The 18,262-nt window shown below is 44.4% G+C and overlaps 1 protein-coding gene across 2 annotated transcripts in view; it reads left to right on the forward strand.

The window, feature by feature from the left end:
- The window catches only part of ryr1b (ryanodine receptor 1b (skeletal)), a 142,662-nt gene that overhangs the window by 26,163 nt on the left and 98,237 nt on the right, over window positions 1-18,262 (forward strand). For both annotated transcript variants that reach the window (XM_083773529.1, XM_083773530.1), the window contains exons 14-31: window positions 314-449; window positions 2,500-2,595; window positions 3,077-3,195; window positions 4,234-4,367; window positions 5,037-5,278; window positions 5,925-6,117; window positions 6,888-7,104; window positions 7,489-7,593; window positions 7,798-7,901; window positions 8,661-8,744; window positions 9,814-9,973; window positions 11,160-11,307; window positions 12,800-13,005; window positions 14,076-14,250; window positions 14,882-15,087; window positions 16,072-16,421; window positions 17,244-17,379; window positions 17,976-18,136. In XM_083773529.1, coding sequence (XP_083629655.1) covers window positions 314-449; window positions 2,500-2,595; window positions 3,077-3,195; window positions 4,234-4,367; window positions 5,037-5,278; window positions 5,925-6,117; window positions 6,888-7,104; window positions 7,489-7,593; window positions 7,798-7,901; window positions 8,661-8,744; window positions 9,814-9,973; window positions 11,160-11,307; window positions 12,800-13,005; window positions 14,076-14,250; window positions 14,882-15,087; window positions 16,072-16,421; window positions 17,244-17,379; window positions 17,976-18,136 — 2,972 coding nt within the window. The remainder of the gene's footprint in view (window positions 1-313; window positions 450-2,499; window positions 2,596-3,076; window positions 3,196-4,233; window positions 4,368-5,036; window positions 5,279-5,924; window positions 6,118-6,887; window positions 7,105-7,488; window positions 7,594-7,797; window positions 7,902-8,660; window positions 8,745-9,813; window positions 9,974-11,159; window positions 11,308-12,799; window positions 13,006-14,075; window positions 14,251-14,881; window positions 15,088-16,071; window positions 16,422-17,243; window positions 17,380-17,975; window positions 18,137-18,262) is intronic.

An 18,262-nucleotide genomic window follows, 5' to 3' on the forward strand; every position in this document is an offset into this window, starting at 1 on the left:
CCGCACCCACAGCTGTAGTTGTATGATAAAGGGGGAGGGGTTAGGGGAGGGGCTGGTAATGTGATGTCACTATATTACTGTTTATTTCATTGGCCCGTTTGACTGTCAAGGGTTCAGCCTCCAGGAAGAAACCCTAAATACAAAGTTAATACACCATTGCACATAAAAACAACTCCAGGGTGTCTAATGAAGTATACTGTCAGCTCATAGACACATGAAAAACTGGAAAAATACAAAGATTGTGGCACTCCATCTATAAGTAAAACTACACACAAGCTGACCATTCCTTCTCCCTTGTTTTGGATGTCGTCAGGGCATGATCACCATCGTGCTGGAGTGCGTGGACCGGCTGAACGTCTACAACACGGCCGCCCACTTCTCGGAGGTGGCCGGAGAGGACGCCGGAGAGTCCTGGAAGGAGATCGTCAACCTCCTCTACGAGCTGCTCGGTAAGGAGGTCGTCCCCTTCTCTTCTCTTCTCTGTCCAGCTGTCCCCCTAAAGTCTAAAGAGAGAAACTAGAAGCATTTTGATTGATTGATTGAAATCTTTATTAACAGTTTGTAGAATTTACAGTACATTTTAAGCACAAACTCAATACAAAGACTGTCAACTGTGAGTGGACGACCCAATTAAGCATTACACTTGTTTACAACAGGGTCCACATTGTTCAATTCATCAAAACATTTAAAGACATACAAACATTTAGAGACATACAAATAGACATTTCTCTGTAGGTAAAGAACAGAACAGGAATTCATCATATGGGAAGCAAAAAAGGGAAAAGATACTATATACAGTGAGGGAAAATGGGGTGGGGGGGTGGGGGGGATTCAGATTTTACAGAGGCCAGTTTCGAATTGCAGCCATCCGTAGGTGCCCTTTGAGAGCGGTTTTGAAGGAGTCAAGGGATTCACATGTCTTAATGACTGTTGGTAGGGCGTTCCACATTTTGGTGGCATAGGAGCGAAAAGAATTTAGTCCCTTGTTTGTGCCGAATCTGGGTTGTACATGGTTTGTTGCACTCCCTCTGGTGTTGTGGGTGTGGACTTCGTTTACATTAAGGAAGTATTTAGACAGGTACATGGGTATCTTGGTGGTGTATCGAATCTTGTGGACCAGACCCATTGCAAGATGCTGTACTCTGTCGTCGACCCTAAGCCATCCCAGCCTGTCAAAGTGGGCAGGGGTGAGGTGGGTTCGGGGGGTGAGGCCAAGTAGGAGCCTGACCAGTTTGTTTTGAGAGGTCTGGAGCCTTGTTTTAAGGGCCTTTGAGGTGCTGTGGTACCAAGAGGTGGATGCATAGTCAAAGAAACCTTGTACGAGGGCTCCTGTTAAGGTCTTCAAGGTGTTTTTGCTGACCAGTGAGGAGATCCTGTAAAGGAATCTTGTTCTTTGATTGACTTTTTTGATTACGTTGGTGGCCATTTTATCACCGGAAAGATTGGCCTCCAGGATGGAACCTAGGTAGGTAATTTCATCTTTTCGTGTGATAATATTGTCACCCACTCTAACCAAGAAGCCATCTGCCTTGCTGAGTTTACTATTTGATCCGAAGAGGATGGATTCAGTTTTTCCCAGGTGTAAGGATAGTTTGTTATCAGCGAGCCAGGTGCAGATTCTACCGAGTTCAGAGCTGAGGGTCTTTTCAACCAGCATGTCCTCCTCCTCCAACACCATCTGTCGATAGGCCGTTCCCCAGTTCTTAACTATACTTCATTACGTGCGGTTCACTTTGCCAGCGATGCGCAAACTGCCCAACATGATGTATTCATTAGCCACTTTCAGCCAGCTGGGGTTCCCTATTTTGGGCATGTCCTCATTGGGCCAAAATATAGAAAAATCTTCAAAAAGTGAAATTGTGACCAGAGTTTTTTACATTTTCGTTTTTTTTCATGTCATATGAAAGCATGGAATCATAGCTTCAAACTTCTGACATATTGGTAGTTTGACCCACCAGTTTCAGAGATATGGCTTATAGAGTGATGTCTTGCAGAAAACAGGCTTGAAAAGTTAACTTCTGTGGACTCTAACATACACCCAACGACGGTACATGGATAAGCATTTATTTCATGTCGATTTCAGCTCTGACATTTATTTGAGATGCTCTAGTTATGTGAGGAGTCTGCCTGTGCTATTATCTCATTTTGGATTAAAAAAAAAGAAATAATTTCAGTTTTTCTCCTCCTGGTGAAAAGCTGGAGGCTGCACGATGGCAGCCCCTCCGTCAAATCTGGTCACAATTGTGAGACTATCAGATCTATACCAGCGGCATGTTGTGTGAGCTTGGGAGATTGGAAATATTCGCTATACACGAAACACGTGTGCAAAGACAAACTGCATGGATGCAAAATGTATCACTTTATGCTGTCTAGTGCGACCACACATTACACATCAACACACTTATGTTGATGCCTTCTTCTCCCAACAGTTTAAAATACTGCCAGCATTATAAGTGTCATTAGAATGACTCAAACGTGTGTCTCCTCTCCAACCCACAGCCTCTCTGATCCGAGGGAACCGTTCCAACTGTGCTCTGTTCTGTGACAACCTGGACTGGCTGGTCAGCAAGCTGGACCGTCTGGAGGCCTCCTCAGGTACTGGACGTCCTCACAGTCACATTTAGGCCTGAATAAAAATTAAAAGTCTTCTGAAAGAATATATATTCAAAGATCTGTGCCGCATTTTCACGATTTTTCGAAAAATAGCAGACCTATAGCGCTATAAATTTTTTTGAAAATGTGGCACAAATCCGCGTGAAAACAAGTGAACGTTTTTAACTCAAATCTTTGCTTCTGAGGGGGGGGGGTCCCTGGAATAACATATTTTCAGATGGGGGTCGGCGGCCAATTACATATATTTTTGGGGGTCCATGACATAGAATCATAGGTTTTTCAGAGAACTCTCAGGATTTAGTATAGACATTTGTAGAATCGTTCTCGGGGTCTAAATGGGTTAACATTGACCCAGTTAATCCAAACAAACGTCACAAACGAACAAACAATGTGTGTAATTCAACATTGGTGAATAATAATAAAGCAATGGGTGGTACTAAACGTTGTTGTTGGAATGTTTCAGGTATCCTGGAGGTGCTCTACTGTGTGCTGATCGAGAGTCCTGAAGTCCTCAACATCATCCAGGAAAACCACATCAAGTCCATCATCTCTCTGCTGGACAAGCATGGCCGCAACCACAAGGTTTGTCTTTTGTTGTAGGACGAACAGTCAGACACACACACACACACACACACACACACACACACACACACACCCTCACACACACACACACACACACACACACACACACACACACACACACACACACACACACACACACACACACACACACAAGGTTTGTCTTTTGTTATAGGACAGAACAGTCAGACACACACACACAAGGTTTGTCTTTTGTTGTAGGACAGAACAGTCGGACACACACAACACACACAATCAAAATGTGGTACATTTCAAAGCCGAGTAAAATAATTCATAGCCAGGAATGTGCTTTTTGCAGTGCCACTGTTTGAAAGGACCTTTAAGGTGTTTCATACTGTGTGTCATATGACACGTCATCAACCTTCAAGGACAACTTTAGTTTTTTTTCAACCAGGGTTCATGTTTTAGTTTGTTATTAGAGAAAGTAAAAGATGAGTGTTGCTTTTTTTTTCATTTGCTGCTTGTCTTTTGTTTTAGCTATTTTTGACAGGGGGGGCAACGTCTTTATTTACAAAATATTATGGCAATTTATTATTTTTATTATTTGCTATAGTCCTACTAGACCCTAATAAATTACATCTGGCCACAAAAGATCACAGGATCTACTGAATGTGAAGGTAGCCTACTGGGGGAAAGCCACACTGTGTATCGTAGGCTCAATATGTCAGTTTGACACATTCAGTAGATCCCGTGATCTTTTGTGGTCAAATATAATTTCTTGGGGTCTAGTAGGACTATAGTAAATAATAAAATAAATAAAAATCGCTAAAACATTTTGTAAAAAAAATACATATTTAGCCCCCCTGTCAAAAACAGCTACAATCCCTAAAATGAAAGAAAGCAGCAAATGAAAAAGATTTAACACTCATCTTTTACTTTCTCTAATGACAACCTAAAACATGAACCTTTTGAAAAAAACTAAAGTTGTCCTTGAAGGTTGGCAAACTGTGTGTGCTCATGCAGTCGGACACCATCTCTCTCTCTCTCTCTCTCTCTCGCTCTCTCTCTCTCCTCCTATAGGTGTTGGACGTGCTGCGCTCTCTGTGTGTGTGTAACGGTGTGGCTGTGAGGTCCAATCAGAACCTCATCACGGAAAATCTGCTTCCGGGCCGCGACCTTCTGCTGCAGACCGCCATCGTGAACTACGTAACCAGGTATTTGCACTTCCGGGGTTAAACCAGAGGGCAGCATACAGTTAGTCGAAAAACAGAATCCAGCAGCAGTTCCTGGTCTTTTCCCTGATGTACCCTTAAGTCCCGAGCAACAATATTAGGATAAAATCTACTGTACTATTTGGCAGAGAAAATTGTCGGTGTTCCTATACAATTCCCATTCCCACAGACATACAGTGCATGGCCTGGCAAACCCATATGGTTTTCTGAATTCGAGATTTTGCCATAAACACAGCGACAGTGACAACCCATATTTCTATTCAGTGGTTCTCAACCTTTTTCACGTCAAGGACCCCCAGAATTATCTGTATTTGGCTGTCGACCCCCCATCTGAAAATATGGACCCCTCCAGAAGCAAAGATTTGAGTTAAAACGTTCGCTGTGAAAGAATATATATTCAAAGATTTGCGCCACATTTTTCACGATTTTTCAAAAAATAGCAGACCTACAAGCTCGGTGCCGCGCTATGAGCTTGCATATCTGCAATTTTTCAACAGCTAAAGCATAACAAAATGCTTTAAAACACCAAAAAGGGGTTCCCGCCCCCAAAAATGGGTTAATAGGGCAACCACACTTAATGACGTCTTCGTATATCAACTACAGCTCTAACGGCTTCTCCTCCATCTTGTGTTTTTCCCTCGTCCTTCCCAGCGTGAGGCCCAACATCTTCCTGGGCACGTGCGAAGGCTCCACGCAGTACAAGAAGTGGTACTTCGAGGTGATGGTGGACAACGTGGAGGCCTTCGTCACGGCGCAGGCCACGCACCTGCGCGTGGGCTGGGCCCTGACGGAGGGCTACAGCCCCTACCCGGGAGGAGGAGAGGGCTGGGGAGGCAACGGCGTGGGCGACGACCTCTACTCCTACGGCTACGACGGGCTCCATCTGTGGTCAGGTACGGTATACGGCGGCGGTGGTGGGGAAAAAAACGCACTCACAATTTGCACTTAAAACAGGTTGAATGCCGACAATTTACGGTCGTCTTTCAGGCTAGACTGCATATGTTTAAAGATAGAAGATGGAGTGCCACGATTTTTCATGTGTCTATGAGGTGACACCCTGGAGTCCTTTTTATGTGCAATGTATAATAATAATAATAATAATAATAATAATATAGTGACATCACATTGTCAGCCCCTCCCCTAACCCCTCCCCCTTTAACTACAGCTGTGGGTGTGGCTTCAGTTCAGGTGGATCACCAACCATCACCACCCACCAGGCAAACCAGGCATACTTAACCCATTTTGGGGCGGGAACCCCTTTTGGTGTTAGCGTTATGTTACGCTTTAGCTATTGAAAAATAGCAGATCTACAAGCTCATAGCGCGCCACCGAGTGGCGCGCTATGAGCTTGTAGGTCTGCTATTTTTGAAAAATCGAAGAACGACTGACACAGAAACGTATCTTTTTCATAAAACTGTCAGGATGTGGAAGACATTTTTTTGAATCTGATCTCAGGTCAGAATGGGTTAATGCACTGGCGCCCACATAAAAACGACATTTTGCCAAATACTGTACCCTTCTTGTGCCCCACCACCACAGGCACCGTCCCTCGCCAGGTGGCGTCCCCCGGCGCCCACACGCTGGCGGCGGACGACGTGGTGTCGTGCTGCCTGGACCTGAGCGTGCCCAGCATCTCCTTCCGCATCAACGGCCACCCCGTGCAGGGCATGTTCGAGAACTTCAACGTGGACGGGCTCTTCTTCCCCGTCATCAGCTTCTCGGCCGGGATCAAGTAAGTAAAAGAAGGGCCTTCACTCCACGCACGCAGTGATGTTTTTGTTTTTTTGGCAGCAAATTTAGATTTTTCGTTTTTTTAGTCGTAGTCTCTTATACTCTCTTGAATGGTTTTCATTTGAGTTTTTAGTCACATTTTAGTCACCTGTAATGTTTTAGTGTTAGTCTAGTTTTAGTCGACTAAATATCATATGATTAAATCTACTGGTGAAATCTACTGGTGATTTAGTCGACTAAAATGTATTTCGGCGGGCCTTGATGCCGTCGTAATGACTGTTCTTACATCTACAAGCGCACAACGCGTCGCGCTGTGACACGTTGTGCGCTTGTAGATCGGCTATTTTCAGCATGCAACCAAGTGTAAAATGACTTATACTGGATCTCTTGTCCACTAGTCCCTTCCCAACATTTTAGTCTAGTTTTTACTTGTTGATGACATTTTCAATATATATTTAGTCTTAGTTTTAGTCATCATAGCTTATAGTTTCATTACGTCTCCATTTAGTTTTCATCAGTGGAAAACAGTTATAGTCGACGAACATTTTTCGTCATAGCTTCACTCGACGAAAAAACAACACCGTTCGTTCTTCTTCACCCCGTGGGGCAGCGGTGGCCGAACGGTTTCCACCGTTGAAGTGCCCTTGAGTAAGGCATTGAACCTCTACCATGAAATGTTCTATGAGCAGGGCCTGGCTGTAAACAAGTCCTTGAGCTTAGTCCAGTTACCCTGGGTAAACATGGTAACTTTGCTTTGCTTTGCTTTGTCAGGGCTCGCTTCCTTCTGGGCGGCCGTCACGGAGACTTCAAGTTCCTGCCCCCTCCCGGCTACGCCCCGTGCTACGAGGCCCTGCTGCCCAAGGACAGGATGCGCATCGAGCCCATCAAGGAGTACAAGCACGACTTCGAGGGCGTCCGCAACCTGCTGGGTCCCACGCAGTCCCTGACGCACACGTCCTTCACGCCCTGCCCCGTGGACACGGTGCAGGTACAACAAAACTATTTTTCAATATCTAAAGCATAGCATAATGCTAACACGAAAAGGGGTTCCCGGCCTAAAATGGGTTAAGTAAATACGTCCTTCACGCCCTGCCCTGTGGACATGGTGCAGGTACAACAACAAAAAAAGAAAATAGCAGACCTACAAGCTCGTAGCGCGCCACTCGCCACTTGTTGGTACTAGTTGAGTAGTTGATGAAAAAAAATAATTAAAATCCCGATTTTGTAGGCCTCAAGATCAGGTAGATTATAGTTAGTTTTTTTTTTTACATACTAGGTAGTTAAACAACTAGTCGACTAGTAAACTAGTCAACTAGTAAAAAATGCCCAGAAGTGAATGCCCTAGTGTGCTGTTGCTCTGTGCCGTTTATAGATCGTGTTGCCGCCCCATCTGGAGCGTATCCGGGAGAAGTTGGCGGAGAACATCCACGAGCTGTGGGCCTGCACGCGCATCGAGCAGGGCTGGACCTATGGATCGGTGAGTAGATGACGCTATAAAGATGAACCCATTCTGACCTGAGATCAGATCCTGTCAGTCGTTCTTCAATTAAAAAAAATAAATAGCAGACCTACAAGCTCGTAGCGCACCACTTGGTGGTGCGCTATGAGCTTGTAGATCTGCTGTTATTGTCAGTTGCTGGAATGAGTAGCCTATAAGTGTCCGTGTATGTTCTCCTAACAGTTCAGGGACGACAACAAGAAGCTCCATCCCTGCCTGGTGGACTTCCAGAGCCTCCCTGAGCCCGAGAGGAACTACAACCTCCAGATGTCTGCGGAGACCCTCAAGTGAGTCTTTGTGAGAAACGGTTTACAATGCTATAGGCAGTGATTCTCAACCTGTTTAATTTAAGAAGTGATATATTGATCGATTTGATTGATTGATTGTTTGTCAAATTTTGAATGACCTTTTTTCGGTCGGCTATTTTTCCTAAGACAGTAATATGCAATGCCCCCCCCCCCCCCCCCCCCCCCCTCTGGAGTGAGTGTGGAAATATAAGTGTCCTTCTCCATCATCAAAGTTGCCCACCTCTGGTCTAGAGACTAGTCTAACTCTAACTCGACCCTCTCTTTGGGCACAGTGACTGGGAATTTCGGACCGGTATTTTCGGAAGTGTTTACATAGTACACAGTGCATGCATAAACTTTCCTTGGTGATTATATCTAGTTTCAGTATTTATGTATGATGTATTTGTAGTTGAACAGTCGACTATAGTTGCTTAATGCCATATTCTACAACAGGTCGTTGTAATCAGCAATCTGATTGGTTGAAACAGCCTTCTAGCCGGTGGTTTAACCAGCACCATGTCCTAATCAAAACAAATAATTCAGCTGCTCTGTTCTCTCAGAGCGCTAGCAAACTCAGTGGCTAGGCTAGCTAGGTTCTTTGGACATTTGTGGTCGTAGTGACTACATCAGTGATGCTTACGGAACTCGACTTCGTCTCGTTCCCCTACCGCATCACTGTCGTGGCAATAATCAGGTTAAACAACACCCTCTGGTGTAATATTGCTTAATTGTGACTGTGTCTCTGCTTGTATCCCACAGGACTCTGCTGGCCCTGGGCTGCCACGTGGGTATGGGCGATGAGAAAGCAGAGGAGAACCTCAAGAACGTCAAGATGCCCAAGACGTACGGCAATTTCTATTTTTGTAAAGATTTATTTGTCGATAGTGTACCAACCATCCAGTACATTTACTTCTAATGTCTGTTTGAAAATGACCGTTTTCTGAAAAAAGCCATGTTTCTATGTCAGTCGTTCTTTGATTTTTCAAAAATAGCAGACCTGCAAGCTCGTAGCGCGCCACGCGCTATGAGCTTGTAGATCTGCTATTTTTCAATAGCTAAAGCATAGCATAATGCTAACACCAAAAGGGGTTCCCGCCCCAAAATGGGTTAAGTACTCTACATGTTGATTACCGATACTTTTTCTACTTTTACCCAAGCAGTGATGTAATGTAATGAGTCCCGGGATGCAGGGAAGGTCTTTTAGACGAGTCACACTTTTTGCCATTTTTTACAAATTGCAGCATTTAACTCCCGTTTCATTTTATATGGTTATAATGTTATGTTTATGTAGAAAACGGAAGAAGAAATGATTATTATAACTAAAGCTTGCAAAATAAACTAGAATAAAAAAAACTGTACAGTTGTACAGTAGTGCATCCCGTGGATGCAGAGGTCGTTGTTTTATTAACTATAACTTAACTATAAACTGCGTTTTGGGATGCGAAATGCACCCTGTTTTAATCTCTGCCCATGTGCATTCTGAAATTCCGGACTTTTACTTGTAATGGAGTACTTCTGTATTGCAGTATTGGTACTTTTACTTAACCCATTTAGACCTGGGAAGTGGGAACGATTCTAATGTCGTCTAAAACCTCATGTTTCTAAGTCAGTGGTTCTCAACATATTCATGTCAAGGAACCCCAAATATATATATGACATTGGCCGCCGACCCCCCGTCTGAAAATACGGGTAGCAAAGATTTGAGTTAAAAACTCGCTCCGTAACAATATATATTCAAAGATTTCAGGCACATTTTCACGATTTTTCAAAAATAGCAGATCTACAAGCTCATAGCGCGGCACTGAGTGCCGCGCTATGAGCTTGTAGATCTGCTATTTTTCAATAGCTAAAGCATAACGTGACGCTCACTGCCTGTTTCCGTAACGTTGCTGCGCTCGCCTCTCCCCTGCAGCCACATGATGATCAACGGATACAAGCCCGCCCCGCTGGACCTGAACCATGTCAAGCTGACCCCCAATCAGAACCAGCTGGTGGAGAAGCTGGCGGAGAACGGGCACAACGTGTGGGCCCGGGACCGCGTGAAGCAAGGGTGGACCTACAGCATTGTGCAGGTCAAATAATAATGTCCACGCACGTCTCTGGGAATGATTTAGACTAGACATATAGTGTACGTGCCCGTTCACAGTCGGCCATACCGGCCTGCTTGGGAACGGTGCACAACTTGGGAACCTGATGATATACGTTGTCATAGCACCCATGGTTTCCCACATGGAGATCTGTGTATGTGCCTGTGCCCACTGGCAGAGCCTGATTGGTTGAGCCTCAATTGGCTGAGGCAGAGGCTGGAAATTGCACAGGTGAAAGGAGTTGGCCTCATTAGGCCCACTGGCAGAGCCTGGCCCAGGTGAAAGGAGTTGGCCTCATTAGGCCCACTGGCAGAGCCTGACCCAGGTCAAAGGAGTTGGCCTCATTAGGCCCACTGGCAGAGCCTGGCCCAGGTGAAAGGAGTTGGCCTCATTAGGCCCACTGGCAGAGCCTGGCCCAGGTGAAAGGAGTTGGCCTCATTAGGCCCACTGGCAGAGCCTGGCCCAGGTGAAAGGAGTTGGCCTCATTAGGCCCACTGGCAGAGCCTGACCAGAGCCTTTTGTGGTGGTTCTGGAGAACCGTGGGTCCGACCGACTCGATACCTGGCACTGCACTCCCTGTGGGGGTGTGGAGCGTGTGTGTCGAATGTGAAGTCGGTGGGCCAAACGGTTCTCGAGTTACTTGCATTACAACCGTACGCACGCACGTACGCAGAGACCTGGCGCATTATAGTAGGATGTTTACTGTTCAGTGGCATTCTGTCCTTTCTGGGAACCTTTGGTCGCATCATCAATGACATTGCCATTGCTCTATTCAAGTGACATTTTGCACAGTTGGTTGCACACCCGCATGAAATGTTGCTCCGCTTGCTTTCGGTGAAAATGTTTCACTTTAATCCATTTAGGCAGTTTTCTGAAATACCTCATCAGTGGTGCTCAATATTTCATGTCAGGGACGCCAAAAATTATATGTACAGTAATTGGCCGCCGACCCCCATTTGAAAATATGTTGTTCCAGGGAGTTAAAAGCGTTCGCTCTGAAAGAATATGCGACACATTTTCAGGATTTTTCAAAATATAGCAGACCTACAAAGCTCGTAGCTTGTGGATCTGCTATTTTTCAATAAGCTAAAGTATAACATAATGCTTTAAAACACCAAAAGGGGTTCCCGTCCAGAGGACTAATGTTGTAAATCAATGTTTCTTTGTGCAGGACATCTTCAATAAGCGTAACCCTCGTCTGGTTCCCTACAACCTGCTGGACGAGCGAACTAAGAAGACAAACCGAGACAGTGTCAACAACGCTGTCCGCACTCTCATTGGCTACGGCTACAACATCGAGCCTCCGGACCAGGAGAGCAGTAAGTTCACCTGAGATGAAAATGCTACAACCAGTGTTGTTTTCGTCGACTAAAAACATGACGAAAAATGTCCGTCGACTAGATTTCTTTCACTGACGGAAACTACATAAAGACTAAATAAAAACTAAGCCATGGTGACTAAAACTAAGACTAAATATACTGTCAATTTTGTCATCAAACAACAACTAGACTAAAATGTTAGGAAGGGACTAGTGGACAAGAGTAATCCAGTATATGTCATTTTAGACTGTATGCTGAAAATAGCAGATCTACAATTAAGCTCACAACGTGTTGCAGCGCGACGCATTGTGAGCTTGTAGATTGCTTTTCATTACGACGGCATCAAGGCCCGCCAAAACACATTTTAGTCGACTAAATCAATTGTAGATTTAGTCGACTAAAATCTTAGGATATTTAGTCGACTGAAACACTAAAACATTCCGGGTGACTAAAATGTGACAAAAACTAAATGAAAGCTATTCAAGAGACTATATGACTAAAACAAAAATGTGTTGCCAAAAAAAAAACACTGGCTACAACGACATGAGATGGAAGCAAAACTTTTAGATTTTTGACTCTAATTCTGACTTTAGCTTCACATTGGTATTGTAGCCTGGCTTCAGCCCCTGAATCGCTATACCCATAAAGCAATTTAACTCGTGTGAACAAGTGAGGGGCGTTCTTATCGTCATACATTCATCATCATCATCATACATCACATTCCGTGCTGAGCCAAGAAAACTTCAGAAAACTGCTGCACTGACAGATCTTTCAGACAGAATCATGTGGTGAAAATAAATGGAAATGGTGTCGGGCTACAGTGAAAGATTCTAAACAAAACCAAAGCCTACGACGCGTCAGAACGCCCCAGTTGTTCAACCCGTTATGTATGTTGAACTCCAGTGGTGGAAAAAGTACTCAATTGTTTTACTTAACCCATTTTGGCCCGACGTCGGAAAAAAAAAGAAAAAGTCTTGTAGATCTGCTATTTTTCAATAGCTAAAGTATAACATAATGCTTAGTTAAAAAAACAAAAGGGGTTCCCGCCTAGAATGGGTTAAGTAAAATAACCAATAATGCAATTTAGAACTACTTCGTTGCAAGTAAAAGTAGGGAATTGTATTGTAAAGTATCGGCATCAAAATGTACTTAAAGTACTAAAAGTAAATGTATTCATATTGCAGAATGTCCCATTTCACAAGTTCAAAATGTGTAGAAAATCTATTGACAATATCCGATCTACAGGCTCTCAATGTGTCGCGTTGTGACGCATTGTGAGCTTGTAGATCAGATATATTTTCAAATGGCCGAAATATATAGGGTAAGTGGTTAATGTATGTTTTCTAACCAAATTTTTAATCGCCAAAGTAACTAGTACTAGTAACTAAAGTTTTCAAATAATTGTAGTGGCGTAAAAGTACAAATTTTGGCTCTTAGTTACTTTCCACCCCTGTTGAACTCTCTCTCCTCTCTCCCCTGTCCGTCAACGCAGCGGGTCACGGACCCGAGGACGGCCGCGGGGACAAGGTGCGCATCTTCCGGGCGGAGCGGTCCTACGCCGTCACCCAGGGCAAGTGGTACTTTGAGTTTGAGGCGGTGACCACGGGGGAGATGCGCGTGGGCTGGGCCCGGCCCAACGTGCGCGCCGACGCCGAGCTCGGCTCGGACGAGCTGTCCTGGGTTTTCAACGGCAACAAGGTATAGTACGGTCATCCAACGCTATGTCATCCAAGCTATATGTTTCTATGTCAGTCGTTCTTCGATTTTCTTTCAAAAATAGCAGACCTACAAGCTCATAGCGTGCCACTCGGTGGCGCGCTACGAGCTATTACCGAGCTATTACCCGGAATCTTCCCCAGTGAGGAGGGGTGGTGGTGGGGGAGAGGCTGGACCGTCGGGCAGACAGCTGGACCTAGTTAGTGTAGTTCTGACCTGAGATCAGATTCTAAAAAAAGTCTTCTACATCCTGACAGTTTTCTGAAAAAGCTATGTATCTATGTCAGTCGATTTTTCAAAAATAGCAGACCTACAAGCTCGTAGCGCGCCACTCGGTGGCACACTATGAGCTTGTAGGACAACATAAGGACAAAATGCAGTGGAAGCAGCAACTCTTAATCAGTATGCCAAGGAGTACAAGTGAGTTTTCAGACGTGATTTAAACACAGACAAGGATCGAGAAGCTCTGACATGAGGTTGAAGTTCATTCCACAGTGTGGGCGCGCTACAACACAAAATGACCTAGATCCCCCCCGGGATTTCAGCTTTGATTTAGGGATCTTGAGAAGTGACTTGGTCAGTCGACCTCAGGGCCCTTTGTCGATACTTTGGGAGTTATAAGTCCCGATATACAGACTGGTGCCAACCCATTTACAGACTTAAAAGCCAATTAGTAATTATCAGCACCTGAGCTGTGTTGTTTTGGAGCTCTTTAAGAGTAAGTTCTTTGTCTGGGAAAACCATAGCACTGACGAAGGTCTGAGGACCACGAGCACAGAGCACCATAAGAGCATGATGAAATAAAAGAAAAAATATTTTTCCAAGTCTCAGTCTAAGGAGTTTTACTTCTTTTTCTATACGGTGAGCGAGTCTTTTCCTGTCAAAGTTTCCCTTATGTTTTTGAGACCACCGCTACCGTAGTCAAGTTTGAAAAAACAAAAGGACGAAGAAAGGCGCAACAGTTTTCTCAGTGCTTCAGACTTAAAAGCAAACATTACAATCTTAAACTGGATCCTGTAACATGTTGTTGACATTGTGACCTTATGCTCCAGGCCCAGCGCTGGCACGTGGGCAACGAGCCGTTCGGGCGCCAGTGGCTGTCGGGCGACGTGGTGGGGTGCATGATCGACCTGACCGAGATGAACATCATGTTCACCCTCAACGGAGAGATGCTCATCAGCGACTCGGGCTCGGACATGGCCTTCAAGGACCTGGAGACGGGCGACGGTGAGGAGAATATGAGTCTTTGATCGATCGTACATGGTTCACTTAAGCAATATTACACGAGAGGGTGTTGTTTAACGTGATGGGGAACGAGACGAAGTCGAGTTCCGCAAGCATCACTGAAGTGATATTGCAATTCAGTTACCCTTAAAACTAAGAAAATCGCTGAAAAAAAATATTTTTTTAATGACAGATGTAGTCACTACGACCACAAATGTCAAAAGAAACTAGCTAGCCTAGCCACCGAGTTTGCTAGCGCTCTGGGAAAACAGAGCGGCTGAATTATTTGTTTTGATTAGGTGGTGAACAGTGCTGGTTTGATCAACGGCTAGAAACCGTTCAACCAATCGGATTGCTTCCTCTTAACGACCTGTTGTAGAATTACAAACACTTAAACCATTCAAAAAAGTTTTCTAAATCATGACAATTTTCTGAAAGATTTGAGGCACATTTTAACGATTTTTCAAAAATAGCAGACCTACAAGTTCATAGCGCGCCACCGAGTGGCGCGCTATGAACTTGTAGATCTGCTATTTATCAATAGCTAAATTATAACATAATGTATGTAACCACCAAAAGGGGTTCCGGCTCAAAATTGATTAATGTGACGCTTGTCCTCCTCCTCCCAACACAGGTTTCATTCCAGTGTGCACCCTGGGACTGTCCCAGGTCGGAAGGGTCAACCTGGGCCAAAATGTCAGCAGCCTGCGGTACTTTGCCATCTGTGGCCTCCAGGAGGGCTTCGAGCCCTTCGCCATCAACATGAAGCGGGACACGACCATGTGGTTCAGTAAAAGCCTGCCTCAGTTTGTGCCCATGCCCGTCGACTACCACATCGAGGTAAATATATTATAGACCCTATGCTGTTCCTGCCAAAGTGTATGCTGAACTTCTGCTTCTAACACAAATGATGTTTGCAAGCCCACACAGCTGATTACTATCCAGTGCACCTAAACTCACACACCTTCCTTAACTAGGTCAAAATGTCACAGTGACCTCTTCTAATCAAGAAGGCATTTCAATGTAAGGGTCCTTATAAGTCTTCTCAAAAATAAAACCTTTCCAAACATTATAACGGCATACAATATAAATGACAATATAAAACAACACAGACCCTTTTAGAGAGGGCTAACTAAAGCTAAATATTTGTGTCAACTATTTATTGTGCCTATTCAATAGAGCGTCGCAGTCCCGCTAGACTTTTCAGAAAGTATTTATTTAAAGACGCTTACGCCGCGGACAAAGCCAAATCTTGTCGTGACAAATCATGACAACAAATACCCTTTTTTCGGGCTGAACACATAATTAGAAAGAAGAAGAAAACGGCAGGTTACAACACTTTCTTTGTTGTTTTTCTTCTTTGTAATTATTTGTTTGGTCCAAAATGTTGTGTGTGTTGTCATGATTTGTCACGACAAGAGTTGGCTTTGTACGACGCTTATACGGTCTTTAAATAAATACATTTTGAAATGTCTATGGGGAAAAATGCATTCAATGAAATTACATAGACAGAAAAAAGACTGTATAGATTGTATCGTTTTATATTTTTTATCTTATGTGTTTTAAGCCATACTTGTAATTAGGATGTCAGGCCTGAATTTTTTTTTTTTTTTGCAATTTCCTTCTGCCACGGTTTAGCTAATTCTCGTGAGACGGTAAATGGTACATGAATCAAACATCAATCAGTAGAAGTCGTGTGCATCACTTGCACAACACATATAAGTGCAATTGTCCCCATGAGGGCCCTATAATTTAATAAAGTGTACATCTCGCGTGAAAGGCTGACAACAAACGTTCTCCGTTTTCGTCTTTTTCGCCCCACAGGTGTCCCGCGTGGACGGGACGGTGGACAGCGCCCCCTGCCTGAAGCTCACCCACAAGACCTTCGGCTCGCAGAACGCCAACATGGACATGCTGTTCCTGCGCCTTAGCATGCCCGTGGAGTTCCACGAGACCTTCAAGGTGGTGCCGGGCAGCACGCCGCTCACGCGCAGCCTCACCATCCCCGAGGAGGAGGTGACGGTCATCCGCGAGCCCGACACGGAGTACGAGCTGCTGGAGAAGTCGGCCAGCCGCAAGGAGCAGGAGGACGAGAAGAAGGAGTCCTCCGTGGCCAAGGACGTGATGGCCGAGAACGAGAAGGACACCATGTCGGAGAAAGGCAAGAAGAAAGGGTGAGTTGTCGAGAGAGAGCGTTGTCGTAAATATGTTTGTCTTTGTTTGAAATGCTGAATTGTTGACCCGTTTCCAGTGTTGTTTTTGGCAGCAAATTTCTATTTTAGTTTTAGTCATAGTCTCTTGAATAGTTTTCACTTAGTTTTAGTCACATTTTAGTCGCCTGGAATGTTCTAGTGTTTAGTCTAGTTTTAGTCGACTAAATGTCATACGATTTTAGTCGACTAAATCTACAGTTGATTTAGTCGAGTAAAATGTGTTTTGACAGGCCTTGATGTCGTTGTAATGACATATTTTACACTTTGGTTGCATGCTGAAAATAGCAGATATACAATCTCTGCGACGCGTTGTGAGTCTTAGTTTTAGTCGACGAAAACAACACTGTTTGAATGCTGAATTGTTGACCCGTTTCGACCCTGAGGACGATTCTACAAATGTCTTCTAAATCCAGACAGTTTTCGGAAAAAAACCCCCATGTTTCTCATGTCAGTCCTTCTCAAACATTTTCATGTCAGGGACCCCAAAAATGATATGTAATTGGCTGCCGACCCCCATTCGAAAATATGTAGTTCCAGGGACCCCCCCCCCAGAAGCAAAGATTTGAGTTAAAAACGTTCACTCTGAAAGCATATATATTCCAAATTTGTGCCACATTTTCACGATTTTTCAAAAATAGCAGACCTACAAGATCGCATGAGCTTGTAGATCTGCTATTTTTCAATAGCCAACTCGACTGCGGCCGCCCGTAATTCTGTGAGTGTTTAACGTCATTAAGGGTTGCTTGTGCTGACGACATCCTCTGTATCTGGACTCTTTATCAGATTGTTCCAAAGGGCAAAGAAGGTCGCCACGACAACGATATCCCCTCCCCCTCCCCCCACCACAGTGACTCGGTTGAACGATGACGTCGTTCCCGATGACAGAGATGACCCTGAATTCATTGTCTTCACGACCACGGTGAGCTGCTAATCTCATTCCCTTTTCCATAATTAATATTCTTATTGTCTTTAATAATATCCTCTCTGTCGGGAGTGGAAACCTCATTATCTCCAAAGCTGCTAATTTTCAGGATTCTATTGGTCAAGTATTATCCCATTTTGACCTGAGATCAGATTCTAAAAATGTCTTCTACATCCTGACAGTTTTCTGAAAAAGCTATGTGTCTATGTCAGTGGTTCTTCGATTTTTCAAAAATAGCAGACCTACAAGCTCATAGCGCGCGGCGCGCTACGAGCTTGTAGATCTGCTATTTTTCAATAGCTAAAGCATAACATAATGCTAACACCAAAAGGTTTACGGAAAAAAACCCCACAAAAAGTTTAAATATGGAGAGTTTTCTGCCCGACAGAGACTATTAACTGAAACATTAACATACCAAAAGGGGTTCCCGTATAGACTCAGGTGTGCTTATAGAAGTGGAAGAAAACAAAACAAAAAAACATTGTGTGCTTCTCACTTTGTATGTCTTGTCTATACACGTGTGTACTATTCTATTTCTGAGAGGTGCACTGCATTTCATTCTGTTTTCCGTTGGTCTTGCCTTTCCGTTATAGTATTACTACTCCGTGAGGATATTCGCCGGCCAGGAGCCTCCCGGCGTGTGGATAGGCTGGGTCACGCCCGACTACCATCAGTTCGACACGCACTTCGACCTCTCCAAAGTGCGCAACGTCACCGTGACCGTGGGAGACGACAGAGGCAACATACACGACAGGTCAGAACGTCGTAGGGTGACCTGTAGTCTGTCTTCGTGTTTAACCACACCGTGTAGCGGTGCGAATACCATCGGACGGGGGACAGCTTCTTGCTTGCAATTAAGATTTCATTTTATTTCCTATAC

This window comes from Protomyctophum parallelum, assembly GCF_964188405.1.
Source record: "Protomyctophum parallelum genome assembly, chromosome: 9".
In the NCBI taxonomy this organism is placed as follows: Eukaryota; Metazoa; Chordata; class Actinopteri; order Myctophiformes; family Myctophidae; genus Protomyctophum; species Protomyctophum parallelum.